The following is a 25,516-nucleotide window of genomic DNA, read 5'->3' on the forward strand; positions in this document are numbered from 1 at the left end:
TGAAGTCTGGAGGAATAAGAAATACTTTTGCTCTGTTCTTATGAACAGCATTGGCCGACTTACAGTTTATTTTTGATCAACCTGTCGGCAAAGGCACCTTATGCAAGTCAAAAGGGCTACGCATTTTTTTTTAACAATTTCTTCTAAAAGTCAGGTCGTAAGAGTGTACATTTAAGTATTGTTTCAGGGAGGTACAGACTATACAGCTCAGTGGTCTGTGCAAACGTTTTGCGGACGTAACCAATGATAAACTGCAGCATCCATCATCCTGGCAGAGTCGCTTGTTAAGAGCAGCGAAGATCTGTAAACGCAAGAGCGCCGCTACGTTTGGTCAGAGCGAGGGTATTGAAGGATACCGGCAAGATCGTTGATTGTTGTTATATTTTTGCAGAGGACAGGACTGCTCTGTTAGGTCAGAGAGGACCATCAGCAAAACCTCATCCTTGTCCCTTGGACTCCGTTCACTCCCGCGGAGCTTGCTCGCCCTCAGCCTGCGGCAGGGAGGCCCCAGCGCCCGTAGGTGGCGCCCCACATCCGTGCTTGCGCTTCTCGCCCGCGCTCTGGGCGCAGCTGGGAAACCGGCGCGTCTTCCCAGGTCGTTAGAGCTCAGAGTAGGCATTTTAATAAATAAGCGTGTGTGCCAAGGCTCTCCAGGAGCCCCGAGGTTCAGAGGCGCAGAAACATAAACCCAGGCGGAGGCGCCTCTTTAATCCCGGCCAAAATCTGACATTTCCCAAACTGGAGATTCCGGAACCACAGCATTTAAGCCATTAAAATCCCAAGCTTTTTCTCTCCAGTCCATTCCTTTTATTTTTATTTTTAAAGAAAACTGCTTTACCCCTTAATTATGAAAGCAGTCACGCTATTAAGGATTAAGACTTGGAGGGAATTTGGAAAAGAAAAGAAAGAATCGAAAAGAAGAGGCGCGACCGGTGCTTTGAGGGTGCCTAATTATTAAAAGCGAGGCGTCTGGGAGGAATTCGCTCTGGGTGTTTGGGTGAGAGCCGGACCTGGGCCGTGCAGGGTGCGGCGGGGGTGCGGAGAGCGGGTGCCGAGCCCGGGAGGGGGCAGTGCGCGGAGTCCTCCGGGCGATCGCGATGGCTGTGCCGTCTGGAGACTAGAGAAGAGACCGGGATTGAGGGGCCCGGCAGAGACAGCCACGCTGCGCGCGCTGCGCGCGAAGGCCCTCCTAGACTGTGGGCCGGGGTGCGGTGCAGAACCGGTGCGGTACCTGGAACATAACCGGTGCGAAGCTCGGGGCGCTGCGCAGGGCGCGGGGTGTGCGGGTTCCGGGCGCTGCGCGGTGCAGGGCGCGAGGGTCGGAGGAGATGCGCGGTGCGGGACTTTGGGAGTGCCGGCGCTGGGCCACGCGCGCTGCGATGCTGGGCGCGGGGCATGCGGATCCGAGGCTAGGCGCGGCGCGGTGAGGGGTACCCGGCGTGCGGGTTCTGGGCGCGGCGCGAGACACCAGGGTGCGCGGCGTGGGGCGTACCCGGAGCGGGCGCGGGCCGTCGCGGGAAAGGGGCAGGGCGGGGCGGCGCGGTTTATTGGCCAGGCGCTGGGAGAAGGGCTGCGCTCCGAGTCTCCTCCCGCCAGCTCCCCTCATCTTCTTTAAGCAGAACAACTTCGCGGACAGCGCTGCTCGCTCATCATGGATGTTCCAGGTAACCAAAACCCAAGCCTGTCCTCCGCGATCCGCACGTTAATTGCATTCATGCATATGTTTTAATGAGGAACTTCGAGAGTCTGCGTTCTGGAGAGGGCGAAAGAGAGAGAATATCGAAATCATTTTGTACTGGGGCTGCGGAGAGGCTACTCCTGGAGAAACAACTTCTCTCTTGTTAGGTAGACTGTTGGAGGAGTTGTACGGAGGCTGTGGGCGGTGAGGGGAGCGGCTTCTCTGCTTTTCGTTTCTCCGACTGGGTACTGAAATGGCCTGTCTAGTTTGGTGGGAGAAGAGAGGGCCGGGGAAAAGTGCGAACGCGCGCTCAAGTTAGCAAAAAGCTACAGGGCTGCCTCCCAGGCCGGAGAGAAAGGGCCCGGAGTCTAGGAACAAAAGCTGCACAATAAGCCAAGCTTGGGACGCTCATCGGTGCAATCCTCTGGTCCCGCGCCAGAGAGAGCGATCGCAGGGGCTTCTCCGAAGAGCTCGCTGAGGGCTGCCGGGGACGTTGGAAGTGGGTGTTTGGTTTTAGAGTCTCTCTTCTTTTTTTATTTTTTTCTCTTAATCTTGGTCACCCTAAGGAGCTTCCTTGGGATTTGTTTTTATGCGGAAAATGGATACGATCTTACCTACGTGGGCTGCTTAAAATAATAATAATAATAATAATAATAATAATAATAATTAATAATTAATATCCAGGATGGAAAAATAGAGGATGAAAGGGAAAGCAGAGAACCGAAAAAGGTTTCTTGGTGTGGCTTTCAAGAAAATGCCACTAAAATGAAGGCGATAAACCTTAAGTAGTTTCTCTCTCCCTGCATCTTAGCCCCTCTCCGCCTTTGCAGAATGGGCCAGGGTGGGGTGGCGTCTCTGAGGTCACCGACCGTGTCTTAGGGCCGAGGCCCTGCAGAACCTCGGGCCCCTTACCTGATCGCACCCCTGGCGCGCGCCACCCAGGAGTCCTCAGGGATGCCCTGCCCAGTGCGCCAGGGCTTTCCTCGGACCTGTTGTGTCAATCCGGGAAGGGGTGGCTGTGTGCGGGACTAAGAGGGTGGACTCCAGGGAGAGGGGCCCTTGCGCTGCAGGCATCTGCTCCCCGTGCCCCCCTCCCCCCACAGCTTCACCTCCCAGTCTAAGGGTTCGGCTTCTTTGCCCTGACAGGTCCGCTGGCGCCTTTCTTCTGAGGACGACCCTGGCCTTGACCATCAGAGCAGGGGACCGAGGCCAAAGGAGGCTTCCCCAGGCCCCACGCAGCCCTGCGCGCCCTCCGGCGCTGCTCAGGCCCCTGTCCGCCGTCGCCCCCGCGCGCCGCCCGCCCCCCCGCCAACGCGGATGCCGGCGCCCGGCCGGGGCCCCCGCGGGCCGCCGCTGACCATGCCCGGGCGCCGGGGGGCGCTGCGCGAGCCGGCTGGCTGCGGCTCCTGTCTGGGGGCGGCGCTGGCCCTGCTGCTAGTGCTGCTGCCGGCTGGCTGCCCGGTGCGGGCGCAGAACGACACGGAGCCCATTGTGCTGGAGGGCAAGTGCCTGGTGGTGTGCGACTCGAGCCCGTCGGCGGACGGCGCGGTAACCTCCTCCCTGGGCATCTCCGTGCGCTCCGGCAGCGCCAAGGTGGCCTTCTCCGCCACGCGGAGCACCAACCACGAGCCGTCCGAGATGAGCAATCGCACCATGACCATCTACTTCGACCAGGTCAGCCGGCCCGCCTGCCACCTCGCCTCCCGCCCGGGGTAGAGAGGGCGGGGGCCTGGGCGCGCGGGCTGGGGACTCCAGGCTCTCCCCGCCTCTCTGATCTGCCCTGCCTTTCTCCTTTCTCCCTTTCCGAGTAAGCTCTCCTTACCATTTCCCTTTTTTCACATTGTAGCTTTTTATCACTAGCAGCTCGGATGACCGACAGTCCTTTAAAACTAAGGAATCTGAAACGCATTCCCCGACAGGAACCTGCACAGCTTACTTTTCGCTGGGATGGGGGCTGTTGTTAGTGGTAAATGGGCTTCAGTCATCCAGGTGGCCAACTTGGGGACTGAGTGCATTGAGAACACACCCCAAAAGGGGGTTCTCCAAAGGTCTCAGCCAACGATCAGAAAATCAGTGCCTACTGCTTATTTTGGAATGGACTGGGGAGAGGATGCTTATCTTCAAGAAAAACGTCGGGAAGAGTGTAGGGGTTAATAGCAGGGATGGTTATATAAATTCAAAACAAAATAGAATGCTACTACATAGATGGAATAGATAGTAAATACAACATATATGCTGTAATGTACAAATACATACAACACACAAATATCACATATAGTGTGCTTATATAGATTAAAATATAAGGATCGATGACTTAACCTAGGCCACCTAACTTCTCTCACTTGGTTCAAAGCAGAAGGGTCAGTAAATGATCAGACCTTGGCAATCCCTTCTCTGGGTTTTTGGGCTCAGGATTGGAGGTTGTGACCTTCCTCTTGTGCCCTCCTGTCTTGGTTTCTGTTGTTTTTCAGGAACAAGTTTAAAAAATTATAGTGGTTCCCAAACTTTACCTGCTCAGTCCCTTCCTTTTGCCAACATGCTTCCTGCTAAAACAGAGTACTGGGCTCTCTGGCTACAGTTAATTGACTTCCTTTCTGTTAACCAATCCTCACACCTCAGTGATGGTAAACCTACACACACCATTGTCTCTCTTTAGGCCAGAGGATTAATTTATTTTAATACTTGCTAAGGATTATCTACTTGAAATTTTGAGGTTTTGGGGGAATCTCTTCTTCATCTGTTTTTAAACAGTTTTCTTTAAAAACTAAAACTATTTATTTTAATTATGGCCAGATAAATCAGAGAACAATAAAATGGGTATGTGCTCTCTATTTACTCTATTAATACGTTCTTCTTCACGTGTTATCATTAGTCACCTCCCATCATTTCACTTGGGTGTCAAGAGAACTCTGTGATGTAGGGCAAGATAAGTTGTAGTAAGATTCTAATTTTATAGGTGAGCCAACTATGGCAGGGCGGGTGAAATGCTGTTCTTCTGGTTCCCCAGTTAGGAAGTAAGTGAAACCCGCCTTTCTGGTCTCCTTGGGTGTTCTTTCATCAACAGTAGGGCCCTAAATTTACCAGTTTCTTGAATTTAAAACCGATGGGAAAGAGTTGAGGTAGTTGAGTTGGAAGAAACAGCTCCGAGGGCTAGGAGGGAGAATGCTTTATTCTTTTTTAAAGCCTCGTAAGGCCGACTGAGAGCCTAGGCTGGAAGAGATGGCGAGCAGGCATTGTGCAGATCACGGTCTCGAACAATAGAGCCCGGAGTGTCTGTGTGAGCCCTGCAGGCGAGAGGGAATGAAGTGGTGCCCTGAGCTCCTTGAAGAAGCTGGTGCGGGCTTATTTCCCGAGTGGTGACAGCGGTTGTCGTGGGCAGATCGCACATTGCTGTGAGGATTGCGTGTCATTCGGCTGCAATGAGTGTGTAAGGAGTAACAGCAAGAGGTATTCGGTTGAAATTTATTTTCTGAGCAGACGACAGGATTCTTAACCTAGGGTTCTGTTGTTGCTGGCTGTTTGCTTTAAAAGCCCAGAACACCAAGCAGGCCATTTTATTATTGTAATCGAGTTGTGCATTTGTGTGTGAGTAGAAGTGGGGACGGAATCCAGACAGGTGACCAAATTCTGCCCTAAACACCTGACAGGGAATTGGGTCATCATGAGGGATCCTCCGCTCTGCAAATTCTGCTTGTGACACTGTAACACTCTCATCCCCCTCGCATTTGAGAAAAATCATCTGCAGGATCATGTGACCTCACATCCTCCGGCTAATTTTGTCATTAGTCTTTGCACGCTCCTGTAGTTGGAGCTCAGGGTATCCGACGGCTGTCTCCACTCCCTTCATTTATTCAAGCTCATTTGCATGACATCAGAGCTCAGCCAAGGGAACAAACACATTACTCAGAGGAAAGTGAAGGAAACAGGTGCAGCGAGTGTTCATCTACCCGGGTCTTCCACTCAGCACCTGCGATTGAGCACCTACTGTGTGCTGCCAGGGAGGGTCCCAGGGGCTGGGGTCACAGGGCGACAAGAACCCCTCGAAGTCCATTCTCTCCTGGAGCACATGAAGTCAAGTGCCAAGCTTGAGCTGATGTAAGTGATTTCCCTGAATTGGCCTCTTAGCCCTGGTCTAGTTCTCTCCGTCCAGCCCGGCGCGGCACTCTATTTGGGAAAGTAAACTTCACGTGGAAAGCCCCGAAATCCCACAAACCTCTGAACAGACTCAGTTCCATTTGTTTACCGACCACCTTGTTGTCTTCTATTCCTTTCTCTCTGCCTTGCCCCAGTGTGGAAAGTTTGCACCCACTTTTTCAATGCACACATAAGATACACTTTTCAACACCTTTATTAATTACAATCCATTCGAATTCTTCTCAAATCCCTCTGGGTGTAGGGTATTTTACCACCAGTCACCCCCACAACCCCCTGCATGGGGGGGCAGGTTTGGCCCACTGCCTAGGGTGTCCGGTGCTGCTGTGCGGCCCCTTGGAGGCACCCGTGTTGGTGATTTTGCCAGTCTGAGTAAAACAGATGCTGAGGGAGGGGCTTGCTATGTTTGTGCTGTATTTCCTCTTCTTTTTCAGGTACTAGTAAATATTGGCAACCATTTCGATCTTGCCTCCAGTATATTTGTAGCACCGAGAAAAGGGATTTATAGCTTCAGCTTCCACGTGGTCAAAGTGTACAATAGACAAACCATCCAGGTGGGTAGCTCTGAGGCTGCGTGGACCCTTTCAGCTTCGGACTACTGCCGCCCCATGGCTGCAGGTCCTGTCATACCCTCTGTGCATCTGGACCGACCAGGGAGCGGGCTGACCATGGGGTCTCCAGCACAGAAGCTGTCGCATCTTCTGGGCCAGGCCCTTGGGGTGGCTCCGTGGAAAGGGCAGAGGGGCGTGGGGGGGGGCACAGAACGAGTGTGTGCCCGTGGAGTCCTGCATGGTCTGCTGAGCTTTACCCTCTGCACCGCAGGTCAGTTTAATGCAGAACGGCTACCCGGTGATCTCAGCCTTTGCAGGAGACCAGGACGTTACCAGAGAAGCTGCCAGCAACGGGGTCCTGCTGCTGATGGAAAGGGAAGATAAAGTGCATCTCAAACTGGAGAGGGGGAACCTCATGGGAGGCTGGAAGTACTCCACGTTCTCGGGCTTTTTGGTTTTTCCTCTATAAACACAGAGCCCCCAGACGGTGGGACAAGTTGTGATCTGGACCCAGGAATCTGCCCTTCCTCAACTCCCTGAACTTGCCAGAATAGGACCATTTATTTCCCACCTCCGTCAGATGGTTGAGGTAGAAGAATGATTTCCTTCTAAATCTCCAGTATTTTCTTTGAATATTGACCATTCCTCGGGAACCTGGCTTCTAATTAGTTTTAGACGACAAGGTCTGAAGGAGAAAGGAAATTATCGATTTGAGCAGTTTGTTCCTGTGATTGTAAAGTCAATATTGGATCTTATTGTGGGGACCATTGACTTTTCTTCTTTTGTTTGTCCGTTGTATTGTTGCCCCCACACAAGGAGTGCCGCTGACCCCAGGATGGATGGCAGGTCGCAGGCAGGGCTCAGAGCAGGAGCCCTGCAAATCACCACCCGCCGGATAGTCCTTGAAATGTGTTCTTTGTGTGTCTGTTCAGCCTTAAGAAAAAGAATGGCTTCACTTTCATTCTGTATTTTCCCCCAGGGTGGACGGGAGGCCTCGGGAGGGGGAAGGGGACATTGTGAATCTGTCAAGAAGTGCTTTATCCGGAGAAGCAAATTTTGCACGATTGGACCTCGACTTTTGCTTTGTATTGTTTGTCTGTGTGCGTGTGTGGTTTTTTTGTTTTGTTTTGTTTTGTTTTGTTTTGTTTTGTTTTGTTTCGTTTCCTGGAAAAGCTTTACTTTTCTTTCCACATTCAGCTCTCTCTCCTTGCCCCTACTTCTATTTTATTTATTTATTTATTTTTTTGTGCTGGGATGGGGAGACAAATGTATGTTGAATTCTTGAATGAGACCAAACAAAACAACACAAAATATACCTATGTATTTTGTTTTGGTTGAGACCAGACCAAACAGAAGGTACCTGTATATCAAAGTACAAATAACAGATGGACAATTCTTCTTCTTCTTTCCAAGATATTCTCTCAGATGCACCTTTAGAACCAACAAGCTGGATTTTTTTTTTTTTTTTTTTTTTTTAATGCTCTGGAATACTTTAAGAACTTGATGTTCCTGGGTGGCCTGAATCACGTCTGATGAGGACGGATGCTGTAATGACCAAGTCTCCTATACACACGCTTTCTTGGTCCAGTGTACCTGGGTCTTGCCAGCAGCCTGTCTCCATCTATTTGCACCCACCTCTGCGCCAGCACACCAGGATCAGGTGCTTCAAAGCCAACAGGACCAGCCAGTCTCCCTCAGGATCCTCCTCTGATCTGCCAAGGGAAGAGGCGTGTTGACACTCCCTGCGGACCCCTGGTGAGAAGCCACCTGCAAATCACAGAGGTTACAGGTATTGGCAGAGGCACCCTGGGAGCAGTTTTGCAAATCCTTCTTCTTTGGCCCCTTGTACAACAATAGTATTACAATACAGCTGGGAGTCGATGGGTGCAGGATGCATATGCCAAGGAAATGTTACTAAATCCCAAAGCAATCGAAGAAGAGACCTCACAGCGGATGTTAATTTGTCCTTTGTGTCACAATGTAACCAAAATATTGATGATAAAAAGTCATAATTTAAGATTCAGAATAAATGGGTTTGATGTCTGGCTTGTTCTCCCTTCGCATCGTTTCCCAACTCCTACAAGGTGTGGAAGTAAAGACCAAGGACCGAGGACTCGGGGAAAGGAGTTCCACACCATGCCTCTTGAAAACACACACTCAAATGCACACTCTCATATGCAGATCTAGCTATGGGTCAAGATGGAAATTGCACACTTAAGTACATTTCAGTTTATATATATGTATTTTTCACACGAGAAGATTTTGGGGGGAGATAACGTGAAAAAGATAGCATTAAAAAGGCTTTGTGGCTAGGCAATCTGCTTTCATCACATATAATCATCGATGTGGTCAAGTCCCAATCCAATATTTAAATCAGTGAACATGGATGTAAAAGAAACTGACATTTTAATATAGCATCAATTTTTTCTAAGATCCATGTGAGCATGGGGAAGCATTGGGTTCCATTTTCAAATAAGAAACTCCATGAGGATGATAGAAGTGCAAAAAATATACAGTTTGATGAAGAGTCTAAGTTTTACTGGCCTTAGGTGGACAGCATAATAAAGTACAGAATTTAATTTGAACTAAAATGCTATTTTATTTTGTTAGGAAAAGAAAAATCAAGAAACATCAACCAAAAAACTCTTGGGTATTTTGCCTCTGTGATTAGGAGACAACCTTCTACGTATGAGCATTGTTTTTTAATGCTGTTGATGCAAGCAGTAGGATGCTAGCAGATGTTTTTCTTCTGTGTTTTACTGCCCTTAGTGAATTTGTCCTCTGTCCCTAATGTTTTAAACCTACCGTTCAATTCCAGACAGGCAGCGAATTTCATTAGGGGACAATATCGTCCTTCAGAGATAGAAAAACACATGCGTACGTGTTATTTTTATTGCTTCCTAATATGTAATGCACATATTTGTTTGTATTTACAGCTTTACTCCATACAGGTTGTTATTTGGTTATGCTGTCTAATAAATAAGTTATTAAATTGATGAGTCTAAAAATAAGCATATTTCAGGAGTTCATTTTGTATGAGGAAAAAAGCTTCATCCTGTTTAATCCCACTCCTGCCAGTTATTATTTATTTATTTATTTCTGTCTGGATCTGGATGCCAAAAACTACATTAGGGAGAAGCCATGACTAGGTTTTCTGAAGTTGTTTTGCCGCCCGAGTTCTGTCTGGCTAAGGATCTTGGAGGGAGATGACGCTCCTGTGTGTGGTCTACAAAAATATGTAGGTCAGATCAAAATTTGAAATATATTTTCCTTTAACTGGGGAATGAAAGTGACATCCGGAATATGTGCAGTCTGATTTGAGCATCCCTACCTCTGAGCTTCAGCTTTCCCATCTGTGGAGCAAGGGCAGGAGCCCCCACATGTCCTGCCCAACTCACAAGGCTACAGGTATTGTGAGGTCACACAGATGTGCAAGACACCGTTGATTACAAGAGGCATTATGTGGCAGGAAGGGTGTTTCTGGAAAGTCGGATGTTTCCACATGCAGTTTGTTAAAAGTATTTAAAATGAACATCTGACAAGAGGATATTTTATGTGATGCTAAAATTCCATAATCCCCACTAGCTTATTAAAACTGTAGCACTTTGGAAGTTCAATTTGATTTTTCAGAATGATGGTAATATGAACATGTTGAAATCTCTGCATTTTCCTAGTAACTCCATTCTTAATTATGTTCTTTGACTCCTGTGCGCCTCCCTTTCCGTTCCAGGATGTGATACCAACATGTTATAAAAATATACACTGTAATATTTATAACACAAGGAAAAACTGAGTTATCAATATTTTGGCATTATAATAATGAGTTGGTTTAGTCAATAAATGTTAATCCTACTAAACTGTAAATGCCTTTAAAACAACACTATTTTTTAACTTAAAATATATTCTAATTTGAAACACAACCCTGCTTCAACCCTAGGTCCTGAGAAACTGTTTACTATCTGTTCCTGAGCCCTTTTTGCAGTCTAATATTTTTGATCAATGAACTCATGTATAATGAATTTATTTACATTTTTAAAGTTTGTGATTACTATGACTGCTTAGAGGAAGGCAAAGTCTGTCAGATTTTGGTGTGAACACTCATGGAATCCTGTAAAGATTACATATTTACTTGTTTGGATAAAAATGTTTTTTAGCAAAACCCTGTGATATCAAGCATCAGAAGAGTTAGGAAAGACATAAAAGCAAACCAAAACCTTTGCTGAATCCTTAATTTTAGTTGTAATACTTCCTTGATATCTTAAGGACATTGATACCAAGTCCCATACATAGTAACTGTTAACATATAGATCATTTGCCTGTAAGTACATGAACATAGACACCTGATTTTTATCAGTGAATAAAGTAAAATACATAGGTTGACCACGGTCTCCTGGAATCTGGAAACAGGTGAGAGGAGAATTTGTTGAATCATTTTATACAAGCAAAACAAAAGCATCGGTTGCTCCAGCATGCCTCGTATATAGCAAAAGGAGCAAAGAATGTGCTGTCAATTTATGTCCCCACGGTTTTGCAATCTTTTATAAGGAAATAAATATTGCAATAAGAAAATGTTGCTGTGAATAGTTAATGTTTATATTTCTACAGCATAAGAAGTATATAATAATCTAATGCACATGAATGAAAGGCTGTGACATTATATTTAAGGTGGTGTAAATAAATGACGGAACTCATAGAAGCAGGTTACATTGAATCATTCTAAAGGTTTCTCTGTGCACTCTGTACAAATACTTGTAAAAAATATAAAACTAGATTAACCAGAGAACTACAATGAGGATTTGCCCTTTTACATTGCTTATGTAGGAATTTACTTGTCAGTGGGACTCTGTTTCTAAAGCAGACACTTTGCTACTAAAATGGGAGAGTACAAACATAATTAACATGTTAAGATCAAAGCCTGAGAATGTATTTCTCATAAGACTCTGAAAGTTAATTTTCTTGGCATTTAAGGAGTAAATATACACCAAATATACTGAAGTAAGGCAAAATACAATTTCCATTTTGGTTTTTATCATTTTAGGATTTTGGTGTTCAGAATTTTTTTTTTTTATGAAAACACTATGAAGACGTTAGCTGATGATGGCCATGTACATTATTAATCAAGTATGTTTATGTGTTTGCCTAGCCTTTTAAAACCTAATTTTTATGGATAGATTTCACCAAAAGTTGTATTTACTGCCTTTGCAGATGGAGAGCTACAATTCATTCACATTTAGATATTTTAAATGTCTATACCTTACACAGCTATCAATGATGGGATTGGTCAGATCCAGTCCTCACCCATCCCTTCAAAAAAGAAGAAAAGTCTTTTCAAAATGCCTTTAAAGTAGATCCAATGAATATAAACTTAAAAAAGAAATGTTCTGTGTGTGAGTTTGTATAACATTCCACCAAAATCTGAATTCTAAGTAAATGAGCTTTCTTTCCACTCCTAAACCCAGTAGGGTAACTTGAAATTTGTAAGGGCAAAAAGCTGAGTGGTTTTACCTCCCACAGATAATAGGAGCTCTGTTTTATCTTCCTAAGTGGATTTTGCTGTGGATTTCTATCACCAAAATCACCTAAGTGTCTATAGCATCATAAATCATCATCTGCATCGGCTCGCCCACATACACTCACCGTGTAGTGTAAATGAGCTCCCTGACAACTTAATTTGGAGAAGAAATCTTCATTCCCTCTTCTTAATGCCCACGGCAGGACTCCCCGGGGTTAGAATGCTACTTCGCACTGGAGTTATCCTAACAGAATGGAAGCTACTTATTAATGAGCCACTACCATTGCTTGCAAACTAACTGTGCCTTACCTTTTATCATTGTGTCCTCATATTTTTCAGGAGTGCTGATTTCTCCTTTTGAATTTGTTTTGGGTGGCCAAACAAAATAACACGAAACAAAAACCCTTCTTGGGTTGGAGAATGTTGGCATACATTGGGATGTGGAACTCCTGAGTATTTTGCTTAAGTCTGTTTGCGCTTACTTTATTCATCTTAAAATGCTTCCATAAATCTCTTACGCTCTGAAAGTCCTGTCGGATATAGAGCATCCTAACATTTCCTTGACTTCATACTATAAATGAACATTTATTGTGAATCTGGGTGCTTTGCTATGGAACTGACTTAAGATAAGAATAATATTTAAAGTATAACCAAATTAACTAGGAAAATTGGCAAATATTCTAAATCCCTCATTTCCAATGTTTTGTTTACATGGATGTTTTACAATGTTTTGCATGGATCTTAAATATTCCTATCAGCTTTAAAATTAACCTTAAAATCAATATTTATCTTTGAATTGCTAACATCTTTTTTTTTTTAACAATCATGTAACTATCTGATATACTTTTAGAGAGAAGTCTATCGCTGAATATAGTACATGAAAATGTGATACCTATCTTTTTTTTTTTTTTTTCATATTCCCAAGCACCATGTCAGGATGTCATGGCATATTTTTCTTCTGGAACTGTACACTGTCAGTGGAGAAAGCAATTATATAGTTATAAAAAGAAATTCATTCTTTTGTGATCAGGGTGTAAATGTTTCCTTTTCATTCCGTAACATTTACACATTGCTGCCTAAGGGCCAGGTAGTATACTCATGGATGATGATAGAAAAATAAAGACACACATTATGTGCCAAGAGTTTACAATTTCTTGTTAAAAACATAGCCTGGAGGGTATCCAGGTTAACTCATGGTAAACTCGTGGGTGGGGCTGGGTGTGTGTAGGGGGAACCTTAGAAATTTGAATGTGAGTTTACTAAAGTAATAATGTAATTTACTTTTATCACACACAAAAAGGAGAATGTTATTTGGGTGTTGACACTGAATACTGAACACCCGTTAATCTTCCAACTAAAAAGTTCCTGGCGGCCTCTCCTCCCACACTGAATATGGTTGGGTATTTGGCAGACATATGGCAGCCTAGAGCTCATAAACTAACCTTGAAATAGTAAAGTGGGATGGGGCAGATATAGGGACTTTCCACTGGTTTTACACATGAAGGTTAAGATACAATAGCCCTTTTTTACAGTTTTATTTCTGTTTGCCTTGTGTGGTGAATTGCTTGAGAAGACAGAAGGCATGCTAGAATTAGTTGAATCCTTAGAAGACAGATCTAAAGCGAGATAAAAATAAGGCATGATGTGAAGTCCATTCTGAACAGAGCTGGATGGAGGACCATACCCAGCATTTTGGCATATTTTACAAGATATTAACGAATACAGATCTAACCTAAGACAAGCAAAAAAATAAATGTGAGATCAAATTGCCCTGGTCAAAAATATGAATTCTGTATGTTTTAATATATAATCACACACACGTGTGTGTCTGGGGGTGTGTGAAAGTTGAATATAAACAAATATTTATAGTCAAAACTTACCCCTGTCAAAATGCCTTCCCAGTACCTCTAGCTGCACCAGCATTGAAACCTTGCTTTTCTAGAAGGGGAGGTGACGGAGCCACTTACCTTTGCTTGGGTAAGTATCTCAATTCTTTTGTCTGTTTCCTATTTTATTTCTTGTATTCAATCTTAGGAATGCATTTCTCCAGAAGGTAGATACTACATCTGGTCTCCCTGACAGACAGAGATTGAGAACTGTTGAGACTAATGAAGCCATCTGGTGCTATAAACCCAACAGAAAGCTATGATCAGTGGATCATGGCCTAATCTACTCTTCATCCATGACATCTGAATTACCTTGGCACAAAGGAGTGACAAGAGGCTGGATTTTCGACAAGATTGTCACATCTCCCCAATCATTTAGCAGGGAAAAGGCATGCATGCATCAGACTGTGATAATTAAGGAAGACTTATTTTCCCCTAAGGCCTATTACTTTTGATACTTAATTTTCCCTTTTTTTTTTTTTTTTTTAATGTCTCAAAGTGTACTGCACCCCCTGGATGCCATGCAATATTGACTTAACCATTCTTACCAATTTCTGATATGTTCACTGGAAGAAATTATTTACTAAAATAACATTTCCTTTTTATCTCAATGAAGACTTGAAATGAACATAAATTTATTTTGTTATATTTTTTTTCCAGAATTGCAGAAACATTTGTTTCAGGAAAAAGTCCCCAATAGATGGTGCTGCTGCTGTGATTTAAACCATTGAACAATTAGTATGCAAAAAAGCTCCAGAGAGAGGCCTCTGGGAATTCCCTTACATCAAGTTATAGAAAGACAAAAATGTGGCTTTAGTTTTGCTAAATGCAAATTGTCATCATTGTATAATTTGAAAACTAGAAAGATGTTTTTGATGTTTTGAGGTCAAGAAATTATTTTTTATCTCCATTGTTCATATTGCAAATATCTTGGAAACATAACCACAAACAAAATTGAGTGTTTCAGAAAAGTGAACTGAATGGCCTTCCAAGTTTCTGTGCCCCCCACCAATACTTCAAGGATCTATTAGTTAAAGTGCTAATATAAAGATTAGAGTACAAATGAAAAATGGAGTCCTTTCCTATTTATGGGAGAAAATTACAGACCCCAGAATCATACTGGCTGAATGATGCCATCACTGCTCTCGATGATAAACCTTAATACATCAACCCTTTACGCATGCCATGCACTGTGTTGAGTGCTTTATAGTTATCTTTCCATTTAATCATTATGATAGCATACAAAATAGGCACTATCATTACCACCATTTTACAGGTGATGGAGAATATGGTTTAAAGCGATTCAGTGATGTGGTCAAGACCTCAGAGCAGATGAGTCCCAGAGGTAGGAATCTGACTATGGGCTTTTTAACTTCACGACCTGTTCCCTATGCATAGCATTACACTACATTTCAGAATGAGCTAAAGTAAGAAAAGGATTTCCTTAAATAAGTTATCTATATATGTGACGATTAATCAAAATGGTTGCATCATAGTCATTTCAATAAAACTGTTTAAAAAAAACAGGACAGTTTAGCTACGTACTCTGCAAACATAAAAACTGCTTGATTGTAATCATAAGAGAAAAGTTACAACAGCTACTGTAAATTTACTGACCGCGTGGTATCAGAAACACGGAAGTTTGGACTGTCACTATTTTCATGCAGAAAACGATAATGTAATCATTTTCTTCCCTTTGGTTTTCTTGCCGAAACTTTCTGCGAAGACAGGACTGAAAATGCACAAACATACAATTACAAAGAGCTCATTTTCCCGAAAATATTGTATGTTATATAATGGGCACAGGTCACTAGAATTCTAGAGTAAAACCTGAGAAATCACGTGCAAAAATAAATAAGCTATGCTTGAGTGGAGCATCTTGCCTTCAAGCTGTTCATGAAGGTTTTCAGCTTAACCTCTGGTGAGAGAAATCTCTTAGAACTTGGAGTCAGGGAGTTCTTTAAGCGATTAGATCTCTTGCTCTAAAAGTATAATTATCTTTAAAAAAGATTAGTTTTTAAAATTAAAATTAAAACTAATCGGACAGAATTAAAGTAGATTTCTAAAATGGTAAATGTCATTTGGTTGGATTAAGCGTTTTTACTATATTTTAATCTGAGGAAAATATATTTTAGGAGGTAGGTAATAATGAGGCAAAACAAAATATGTCACCAAATGTTTTTCTGAGATTTCGTTTTATTTTTTTGGTACCTCCCATTTTATCTTTTATATAATTACATATTATATAAATACAAAATATTGATTTACATCAAACACTTATTCACATATAGTATATTGTGTATTTTTATATAATATAAAATATTAGAAGTGGCACATTCCAATTCAAAAAGGTAAGGCAAAATGTACCTTTAACAACTTTGCATTTGTTTATAATAAGTGGCTCGGTTTTGGTGAGTAATGAAGTGCTATGTTTTAAAAGGTGATTACCTACTGTGTCATAGTATTTATCCGGGTTCTTTGCTGGGCTCTACCACCAGATAGAAAACCTCAAAAAGACCCTGCATTACTTAATACAACAGAAAATACGGTAGATTATCTAGAAGTATAACAATTACATGCGGGGATGTTTTCCTTCCCAGTGAGATCAGGTATTTAAAAAATAAAATTGCAAATGACCATAAAATAAATGTAGATTTTGATCATTTGAGGTTTTTAAATCCAAGATATTGAGAATTTTCCATTGATGACTTGAGATGGTTTAGTGCAGATTAAATATTATGAAGCTAGGCTTATAGTGCTGTAAGACAGTTAATGTGACATCATAAGGGCACCACTGAAGAACACAGAGCTGTGGTTTATTGATGGTATTTTGGCATCATAACAGTTTATCCTGCCAACCCTGGTGGTTGTCCCCTTAGTTAGGAAACAAGATAAGAGTTCCGCTAACATGATGCATCTCGCCAGGCTTTAGCCACAGAAGGTGAGGAACCAATCAGTGCTGCTACATCCCTGCTCTCTAGTGGGTCCTGGCACCTTCCTTCCTGCATCTTTTGGGAAAGCGCATCATCTTCAGAGCACTAGCTTTCACTCCAAGGACATACATTCTGGAATTAAAATAGCTCCCGTTAGTCACAAATGTATGGAAAAAAAATATATCAGGGCATATTGATGGTGACGATTGATGACATGTACACGTGAATAGGATACATAGAGAGATAGATAGATAGATAGATAGATTTCAAGCATAGCAGTAAAACAAACAAAAGAAACCCCATATAACTTTTTTTAGGTTTTTGCTTTCGTGACACTTGTCTGACCTGCACATGCTATAAAAAGAATTAACAAAAATAACTAGAGATGATTCCAGTTTTGTTTACTGTTATCACATGTCTGCCTGAAAATATTTCCAACATCTTTTGGTAACTTGCAACCTTAGAGTTAAGTCATAGATACCGGTTCATAATTTCTAAGTAAGAGAACCTACTGAAACATTCATTATTAAGCCTACATTTAAGTTTTTTTTTTTTTTTTTTGTGCTTTGGCCTTCTTATTTTCATATGGCATAGAGAAGTTAAATATACTTGAGTCTGTTAATAAACATGTTCTTTTTGCCACATTGAAAAGTTACACTACAAGGAAGCATATACCTATACAAATTGTGACATGTATGTTCCTAAAATTTGGCAGTCTACTACAGAATTCACAACTGTTTACTCCCTAGTTTTTTCTGTAGGAAGTAAAGGTTACTAATGGTTAAATATTATAATCAATATGTGAACATAAAACTACGAGAAATAATAAGGGTGAAGTGAAATAGCATTGTACGCAAAGGGTGTGCAGGGTGTGGTTTTGGAATGGGAAAAGAGTAATTTTGCTCTAAATAAAAGGTGAGGGGCGCCTGGGTGGCTCAGTCGTTAAGTGTCTGCCTTCGGCTCAGGTCATGATCCCAGGGTCCTGGGATCGAGTCCCACACTGGGCTCCCTGCTCAGGGGGAAGCCCATTTCTCCCTCTCCCTCTCCCATTCCCCCTGCTTGTGCTCCCTCTCTCACTGTGTTTCTCTCTGTCAAATAAATAAATAAAATCTTACAAAAAAAAAAAAGGTGAAACTGAATGAGTAAGAAAACTGAATGTGTAAGAATGTTACAGGCAGTTTGGGAAAAAGGAGTCTTGAAAAAGAATCTTATCTAGTGATATCAAAGCTGGATAATATTAAGTGGTTTTATTTATAAGTTTTTCTTTTTAAGAGTTTTAGTATTTATAGTACATAAATGCAAAACTAGAATTTGGCTTTTTCTCTTAAAACAACGAAGTGTTCTCTGATTATTGGTCTTCTCTCAATAAGAGATTATTAAACTTCGGAGTTTTGTTGTGGTTGCTGTTGTTGTTTGTTGATTTGTTACCTTTTTTAGTAATCCACCTAGGAAACCAAGATTCTTGTCTTATTAGAACAATTTCCTGTGCTTTGTGTTGATTTCATTATGTTCTTCATGATTTAAGAGAAGTGAATCTTCTCACTTTTTAATGAGGTAAGTTTTGTCTTGTTTTGCTTTCTTACCATCATATCATTTTTTATGTTTACTTTTGAATTATTTTATTGTTACTTTGGTTAAATAGGTAGCTATTTTTTTTAGACCTAGGATATTATTTGTTCAATTAATTTTATTTATTCAAATTTTGACATTTTTTGATATTTTGCCTTTCCAAATTAAATTCTAAATGAAATCTTTATAATCTCAAACTGGCTTTGAGATTTCTCAGAGGGTCCCTGGAAAATCTCAACGGATTTGTCTTTTCATCTTGCAAAAAGAGTAATTAAATGCATTTGATATGTTCAATTGCATGAAAATTCTTATCAAATAGGAAGTGATGCTTAACCTTCCCTAGGTTACATATGTATTGGGTAAGTGTAATTAATATAAATATTTCAGAAACTATATGAAGTTCTGAGAAATTAGCCCATGCCTTTGCTGTCCGTATGTCCTGGTATAATGTTATCAGTCATAATTCTGGTTATTATTTAAAATTGTTATATGCCACAGAAATAACCAAATTTGTTTATCAAATGAATTCTCACCAATTCTTTAACCATAGTCAGTTAAAGTCTTTTGTCATCCACAGTTAGGTTTTGTTTTATTCTGGTTCTTTTCCAAAAGTTTTGCAATCAGCTGCAGACCCGAATGCTTTGTCTTCAATAAAAATGGACTGTCTCAGAGACCTGTAGAAAAAACTATGACAAATTCTCTGGAGTACAGACTTCTTTTTTTTTTTTAAGATTTTATTTATTTATTTGACAGAGAGAGACACAGCGAGAGAGGGAACACAAGCAGGGGGAGTGGGAGAGGGAGAAGCAGGCTTCCCGCCGAGCAGGGAGCCTGATGTGGGATCATGACCTGAGTTGAAGGCAGACGCTTAACGACTAAGCAACCTAGGAGCCGCTGGGGTACAGACTTCTGCTTAAACATACTTCGGACCATACCATTGGACTGAGTAAGGATTTTCAGTGCTCTGGTGGAGAAGCTGACAAGTTCATAAAACTGCTAACCCGAGATCAAGCAAAACAAGAATTAATTACACGGGACTGAAGAGTGATAATATATGTTTTTTTTACAGTTTTTGTGTGGAACAGTGATGGTTCTTTAATGCTCTGTTTTCTGGATATAAGGAACCCCTTTTGCTTTCCTCTTAAGCTATCTATAACTTGTAACAATTTAATGGATTATACTTTTGAAAGCAAAACATTCGAATTGAAACATTTATCTTTTTCTCCCTGCTTGATCCCTCCAGAATTTGGAGACTCTTATTTAATGTGCTCATTTTCATGGCAATGGAATTATTTGCATAATTTCCATAGGAATCTGTTCCTTTTATAATAGGACATAATTAGAAAAAAAAATGGTTATATAACCAAGGCTTTGACTGGCCTGTCATATTTGAGAATGATGTGCATGGAATCGGCTATGACCAGAAAGTTTAATGGAACTAAGATTGACTTTAAGGAGGCAGTGCTTACAAAGTCATTTTGGAAAAACCGGCCTGGTGCCTGGCTTCTGGCATTCCTATCCTTATAGGTGAGGAAGGAAATTCACTTCCTGGCGGGCCCAGGAAACTGAGGATATTTTGGGGACCTCAGGAAGAGAGGAATTCACCTAAATCTGTAGGTACTGCAGGTGAAGGGTGATGGTGGGTTCCTGGCTTGGCTTTCTAGCCAAGAGAAACTTGCAAAGAGAGGTGGTCCCTCATGAAAAGTTCCAGCAATGCAAATTTAAAAATCCCTGTGCAGTCAATTATTCTTGTTACACTTATGCAAATATCAGACCCAATCTGATGGTATCAGACTTATGCATGTAAACTTTGGAGCTCTTTGGTCAAAAACAGGGGAGACTGCAGAGGGTGGAGGATGGACTAGGTGACGGATTGGGGTAGGTTCTGGATGTGGGTGATGAGCAATATAATGGCATGTATGATAGGATTAGGGAAATCAGGGATGCAGTGTGATTTCTATCTTGGTAAAATCTGTTCTTCTTAGTGAAAATCGTTTACACTTCAGATATTGTTAAACTCTGATTTGAAACAGAGGCATCTCTAATAGGTGGCAAATCTGTTTATAGTGTGACTTTCAGGGAGTCGGAGATGGGATGCTTTATCTCTGCTTTCCTCCATGAGGCATTCTAAGTGAAAGAATTTTACCTGTCAAGACTGGTTCATTTTAAATTAATATGTATGGTTAGTGGGTTTTGTTATTTTGCATCTAACTAAACAGGATTTTAGGTTCAAAACATAAAACCGAATCTGCTACAATACCGATTTAATATTCCTTGTCAAATCGAATTTGATGCTTGAACCACTAAATCATGGTGCTGATTGTGATTCCCAATCCTGGAACGAGGGAACTGTAAAATATCATGAGATAGATTTCCAGAAAACCCCTACTAACATGTCCAGGAGACATCTGGAGGATACAGTTTATTTACAGGATTAAAATGCTCTTTAAATCTTAATTGTAATAGGCATGCCTGTGGGTTCCCTTCAGGTTTGTTGGATTCTGAAACTTGCTTCAGACTCTACCTAAAACACGTTAACGTAAAAGCAAAGTGTTAACTCTTAGCAGGTTTTTTTCATTGGCATCTCTATTAGAACTCTCACTCAAGAGACTAATCAATAACACTAATGAAAATGACTAGCGTTTATTAAAAGCTTGCCAGGTACCAGGTGCCATCCTGGAGTCCAAACATTTTATATCTTGTCATGAGCCAGGTTCTCTCACTTTCTCTGGCCTATTGTAGAGAAAACTGAAGCAGAGGTTAGTCAGCTTGTTCAGAGAGCACTGCTGGCCATCCCAGCCAAGGGCTGAGTCCAGACTCACTGGCTTGAGATGCATACGATTATGGATTATGGCATCATACTGTGTTAGGAGCTGGCCTCAGAAAATTTCAGTAAGGGCTGAAACCTCCTTTCTCTAATTGATTATTGTGGCCAGATGCCTGTCTTGCAAAAGTTTTCCTTTTCGCTCCATAAATCAATTATTCATTACATTTGTAAGTTAAATATATCTGAGGTTAAAATTTATTTATGAATTTAATAATATTTTTTGGCCAAATTAAATACCAGCACTGAAGTGTTTAACTTGATGGCTTAATATATTTGCCAACCAGGCTCAAATAGTTTACTTATTTACGTATTAGGGTTCGGTGCTGGGGTAAAATGATGACATAAATAGTCACGATTCATGAAGCGTGCAGTTTGGGGGTATTTTGCTAAGCAGCTAGGTAATTACCACTCTGTACAGGAACTGTCAGGACGCTGAGAGGCACAGGGCCCCAGAGCAGAGACACAGTGGAGTAACAAGCATCCTCCCTGTAGGGGAGCCTTCATGGGGAGGTGATATGTAAGCTCCTGTGAACTTTGAGTGGAATGGGTACGATTTAATCAGCACAGCCTCCCTGAGGAGGAGCGCTGGGGAGGACACAGGAAGTTAGAGGAAAGGCTCATGAGACATGAAGAAGAATTTGGAATTGAGCTTAAAGGTGAATTCTTCACAGTTTTAAGAATAAAAGCGTAGGATCAAATCTAAGTCACTCTAATGAGGCTGTTGCAACATGAATAGAAAAACTTATAGTTTGGAGAAACTGAATTATGCAATGTTGACATTTCACATATTCGGCTTCCCCTCGTCCCTTGTAAGAATGCACGCGGTAGTGTGATAGCTGAACACTGCTTAGTTGTGCAGGCATAAAAGACATGCCCAATACCTACTCGTTTGGTTCCAGCCTGTCATAATTTCCCACCTTCAGCATATGTAGCTTCCAAAGAAAAAACAGCGGTATCATGAAAAATGCAACTTTAGTCTGATTTCTGAGACAATTTGGAGGCCAGAGCATCAGCCATGTTTTTCCTAAATAAATACGTGTGTTACATTTTTGGTGGTCATATTTTGGTTCATATGTTTGGTTCTTCTTGATACTTTAAAACTTGGAGAATATTTAATTTTTTCCCTTTTTTTATTAAAACATAACTTATATATAGTAAATTCCATCCTTCTAAGTTACAGTCCTGAGGGCCCAGATACAGTTATGGAGTCTAAACTCCACCAGCCCCACAATCGATACACAGAAGGATGTCATCACTGCCGTGAATTCCCACTTGTCTCTTACAGGAAGCCTTTCCTTCCATGTCCAACCTCTAGAACCCACTGATCTTTGCAGGTTTATGGTTGTGCCTTTTCTAAAATATCATATAAATGAAATCTTATGACATGTACTTTCCTGTGTTTGGCTTCTTCCACTTCATGTAATACATTTAAGATTTTCTATTTTTGTATCTATCTGTATTCATTCCTTCTAATTGCTGAACAGTGCTCTATTTTTCAACAATTACCGACAGAGCCACTACAAACATTCATGAGCAGGTTTTGCTTAAATGCAGGTTTTCCTTACATTTGGGTAAATACCTGGGACTGTGATGGCTCATACTTTTGGTATTGTGTTTAAGAAATTTTGCCTTCTACAAACCCACGAAATTTTTCTCCTTTCAATTCCTCTGGGTCATTTCTAGTTTATGTTTTTCATTTAGGAGTAAGTGCTGTGCTCTAGACAGCTAGACCATGTTGCCTCTTAAGAGTCAGTTCTTAAAACCATAAACTTTTGTGAATTTCCTGATGATATTATTAACTGAAGAAAAGCCATGTCAGTGTTATTGACATGACAGCCATGAAAATCAACAAATGCAAAAATTGAAAGCTTTATCCCTCCAGAAAGTTGGTTGTTACACACTTACAAACAGAGCACCTTCTATGATCCATATTAAATTAATTTTTGAGCAAGGTAGAGAAAGAGATAGATGTATATTTTGCTGCAAGTGAATATCCATAAATTCCTGCAGCATTTGTCGAAAAGACCATGCTTTCTCCATTGAAAGTCTTTGGTACCGCGTTGAAAATCAGCTGACTATGTACATGTGAGTCTCCTTCTAGAATCTTTTCTGTTTCATTCATCTGTATGTCTGAAATGTCTGGATGACTACAGCTTTATGCCAGGTCCAGAAATGAAAAGTGTGAATCATTACAATTCTTTCTGTCTTCCTTTTCAAAATCATTTGACTATTGGAAATCCTATTTTTCCTTTCAATCCTAGTTTTAGCTTCAGGGACCTTAAAACTCTGTGCGTACACACGTTAAAGGTTCTTATGTCTTCTTGGAAAATTACTCTTTTATCATTATGTAATGTCTGCCTTTATCCCAGACAGGGATCCTTGTTCAGGAGACCAGTTTGATACCACCATAGCTACGGCAGCTTTATCTGGTCAGTGTTGGAATATAGCATATAATTTTCTTTTCTCTTACTTTTAACCCATTTATGCCTTTACATGAAATGTAGTGTCTTTTTGTAGACAGTCTACAGTTGGGACATTTCCCACTCCCTCTTCCCCAAACTTATGATCTGTCTCTTAATTGGTGACTTTAGACCATTGACATTAATGGTATTATTAATATAGTTGACTTAAGATCTATCATCTTGCTTATTGTTACATATACATATTATGTTTGTTTCTTTTTTCATCCATTTCTACCTTTGTTTTGATTATTTTTATTATATGTGCTGCCAAAGTGAGCACTGTTTTGATTATTTTTATGATATCATTTTATCTCTATTCTTAGGGTATTATTTATGACTCTTAAAAATTCCTTCTAGCGGGGCACCTGGGTGGCTCAATCGTTAAGCATCTGCCTTCGCGTCAGGGCAGGATCCCAGGGTCCTGGGATTGAGCCCCACAACAGACCCCCGCTCAGTGGGAAGCCTGTTTCTCCCTTTCCCACACCCCCTGCTTGTGTTCCCTCTTTCGCTATCTCTGTCTGTCAAATAAATAAATAAAATCTTAAAAAAATTGCTTCTAGTGATTTCCTTATGATTTAAAATATGCATCATTATTAATCAAACTAAGTTCAAACAATTTACATGCAGTTTAAGGACCTTGCCACACTATACTCACAATACGCCCTGCCACTTATTTTTTTTGTCACTTGTGTCATATATTTTACTTTTACATGCATTACAAACACAAAATATTGTTGCCTTTTTTGCTTTAGACAGTTACATTATCTTTTAATCGATAATAAGAAAGAATACATTTTAAAATTACTTTAATTTAATTCAATTTCTGGCACTTTCTCATGTGTTTGTGTAGATCAATGTTTTCAATTTCCTCTGCATTCAAATCTTTCTTTAAAATCCCTTGTGGTGCAGGTCATTGGCAATAAATTCTCCTAGTATATCTTAGTCACAGAGACTTTATTCCTCCTTAATTTGGGAAGGATCCTTTCACTGGATATAGAATCTGGGCTGTTGGGCTTTTATAATTTCCCAAAACTTCAAACTTGCCTCTTCATTGTCTTTCCGCTTACCTGGGTTTATTATGAGAAGTCTGTATTATTACCTGCTTTCCTATGTTTGCCATATTTATTTGTCTTCATTTACCTGTAAGATTTTTCTCCTGGCTTTTCTTTTTAGCAGTTTGCCTTTGATAAATCCAGGTGGGCGTTTTATTTTTCTTGCTTGATGTTTTCTGAGCTACTTGGATCTGTGCCTTGGTGTCTATTATTAATTTTGTGAAAATACTTGGGTATTGTTTCTTCAAATATTTCTTTGTCCCCATCTCTCTTTCTGTCTTTTCTCCTTATGGGATTCCAATTTCATGTATTTTAGTCATATTTGGTGTTTTCCCACATATGTGTGCATGTATATGTGTGTGTTCACTATTTTTCTTTTATGTTTTAACTTTGGGTAATGTTTATTAATCTATTTTCAAATTCCTGATTCTTATCTTGGCTAAGGTGAGCCTGATGAACCTATAGAAAATATAAAACATTGTGTTTTATTTCTCGAAATTTCATTTGTTTTTTTCTTATAGTTTCTATCTCTCTAATAAAATTGCCCTTATGCTCTTTCATGTTGTCCTTTGTTTCTATTAAAGCTTTTTACATATTAAATATACCTTTTTAAAATCCCTTTCTGATAATTCTAATATCTCTGTCATACCTGAGCCTGATTGTGTTGATTATTTTGTCTGCTGACATGGGTTTGTTTTTCTTTTCCTTGATTTTTTTCCTCATAAATTCTCTGTGTAGGATGACAGAGAGTCAGATAAATATCTTTTAAGCCTGGAAATATTCAGGTCTTTCTTCTGTTAGGGCTTTTTTGCAGAGTATTGAATTAGCCTTATCAGGAATAGAGCTAGAGTTGAGGTTTATTGTTGCTATCGTTACTCTGAACATACTACATGT

The 25,516-nt window shown here is 41.0% G+C and overlaps 1 protein-coding gene across 1 annotated transcript; it reads left to right on the forward strand.

The window, feature by feature from the left end:
* The first annotated feature begins 2,813 nt into the window (after positions 1 to 2,813).
* CBLN2 (cerebellin 2 precursor) lies at positions 2,814 to 6,850 on the forward strand. The gene is made up of 4 exons (XM_028102862.2): positions 2,814 to 2,944; positions 2,983 to 3,352; positions 6,265 to 6,384; positions 6,653 to 6,850. The coding sequence occupies exons 2-4, from the start codon at positions 2,996 to 2,998 to the stop codon at positions 6,848 to 6,850; spliced, it is 675 nt and encodes a 224-aa protein (XP_027958663.1). The 5' UTR covers positions 2,814 to 2,944; positions 2,983 to 2,995.
* The last annotated feature ends 18,666 nt before the right edge of the window (positions 6,851 to 25,516 follow it).

Source organism: Eumetopias jubatus, unplaced genomic scaffold (assembly GCF_037043125.1).
Source record: "Eumetopias jubatus isolate StellerSeaLion01/CBP00866 unplaced genomic scaffold, mEumJub1_p1.0 scaffold_16, whole genome shotgun sequence".
Classification (NCBI taxonomy): Eukaryota; Metazoa; Chordata; class Mammalia; order Carnivora; family Otariidae; genus Eumetopias; species Eumetopias jubatus.

What these genes read in the sequence shown, in the direction of transcription:
- CBLN2 (XM_028102862.2), top strand. Translation starts at nt 2,996, where the DNA reads ATGCCGGCGCCCGGCCGGGGCCCCCGCGGGCCGCCGCTGACCATGCCC. An exon ending in TGACCATCTACTTCGACCAG is followed by an intron (nt 3,353 to 6,264) that starts GTCAGCCGGCCC and finishes CTTCTTTTTCAG; the next exon opens with GTACTAGTAAATATTGGCAA. An exon ending in ACAATAGACAAACCATCCAG is followed by an intron (nt 6,385 to 6,652) that starts GTGGGTAGCTCT and finishes TCTGCACCGCAG; the next exon opens with GTCAGTTTAATGCAGAACGG.